This window comes from Theobroma cacao, chromosome 5, assembly GCF_053813885.1.
Source record: "Theobroma cacao isolate CCN51 chromosome 5, ASM5381388v1, whole genome shotgun sequence".
In the NCBI taxonomy this organism is placed as follows: Eukaryota; Viridiplantae; Streptophyta; class Magnoliopsida; order Malvales; family Malvaceae; genus Theobroma; species Theobroma cacao.
The window spans coordinates 33,427,333-33,428,833 of record NC_142643.1 but is presented as its reverse complement, the minus strand read 5'-3'; the positions used below and the strand labels follow the sequence as shown (position 1 = coordinate 33,428,833).

Here is a 1,501-nt window from a genome sequence, read left to right as displayed (position 1 = left end):
GATTACCTAGTAAAGCTAGTAGCTGCTGATGCTACGCAGAAGTTAAACCTGGGATAGGAAATTTAACTCCATCCATAGTGGCGGCACAAGTAGCTCTTAAAAACATGCTTGTTGTACGTTGTCATCCCATTGATTTCCTTGGAAACACGATAGACCACAATTAGTTTGTTTACTGCTCTTCTTTCCAAATTTGCGCCAATCTAGATAACCAATCACCTTGAAAAAATATTCTTTGCTATGGTTTGTCTTCCCACAATGGATACAAGATGGAAATTACTATGACTCCCATCATCATATTTCTTTTGTCATGAATTATTTTCTTTAGTCAACAAGGCAGTAGCTTTAATGATGGGTGCACGAGTTGTAGCGACTAAACATTTTTTCTCGTCCTGTGTTGCAATGGCGTAAGCTCTTCCAAGATTTGGTAATGGATCAACACTTGATATTTGTGATCGCACAATTGAATATACTTCATCAAGTCCGATCAAAAAATCAAAAACCTTTTCTTTCTCATGCATTGATTGCATCCTTTTCATCGCACTACAAGTACACCCACATTGGCATGATGGGACCGGATTGAGACCTTGTAATTCACCCCAAATGGTTTTTAATTTACCGTAATAGCATGAGATCGAGGATTTCTCTTGTTGTAAAAGAGCTATGGTGCGCTTCAACTTGTAGACTCTTGGTACAAGTCCTTAAGTAAATCCTTCTTCCAAATCTACCCATATTTCTCTTGTAGTTTCAACATGAGCAGCATTACCTTGAAGCTCCTTAACAAGTGCATTTGTAAGCCAAGAAAGAATCACTGCATTGCATTGAATCCATGGCTGTAAATCCAAAGAATCAACATCTGGTCTTTCTATCGTTCCATCTACAAAACTTGCTTTGTTTTTGGAATAAATCGCATTCATAAAGCTACTCCTCCATGTGAAATAATTATCTCCACTTTTATTGAGAGGGTGCGTCACAAAAATCAAGCCTAGATGATCAGACGACTGCAAGTAGTATGGAGAAGTGGCATCAATGACCTTGCTTTGATTAGCACTCATAGTCGCCACCAATTCTTTAGTACTCTTGCCATTTTCATTATTCGCATCATCTTTTGCCATTTTAAAAAAAAAACATCAAGGTTTCGTAACTTGCTTTGATACCATGAAAATTAAAATGACTCAAAAGAATAGAGTCAAAAAAATCCTTGTTCTTCATTAACAAAATGAAGACATATATATATACATGGCTTGCTTGGAGTGCAAGTAACATAAATAATATAAAAGGAAGTTTTCTAATCCTAGACTTCTTTAAAGTATAAGTAAAGGAAAAAGTTAACAAAGAACTATTATATAAAAGAATAAATTCCGTAAATAAAAGATCCTCCAATGGTATCATATTGTTGGTAGGAAAACAAAAAGGAAATAACAATAAAGGAATGGAAATTGGCCCACACTCGTGGAGGCTAAAAAAATCCAAGGAGGTTTTTAAGCTCTTGCCTAGCCTACTG

General features: G+C 36.0%; 1 protein-coding gene across 1 annotated transcript; it reads right to left on the bottom strand.

Annotated features, from left to right (window-relative positions):
• Positions 1-698: 698 nt before the first annotated feature.
• On the bottom strand, positions 699-1,112 carry LOC148762792 (uncharacterized). The gene has a single exon (XM_088806627.1). It carries the CDS (start codon positions 1,110-1,112, stop codon positions 699-701), a length of 414 nt encoding a protein of 137 aa, XP_088662753.1.
• Positions 1,113-1,501: the final 389 nt, after the last annotated feature.

What these genes read in the sequence shown, in the direction of transcription:
- LOC148762792 (XM_088806627.1), bottom strand. Translation starts at nt 1,112, where the DNA reads ATGGCAAAAGATGATGCGAATAATGAAAATGGCAAGAGTACTAAAGAA.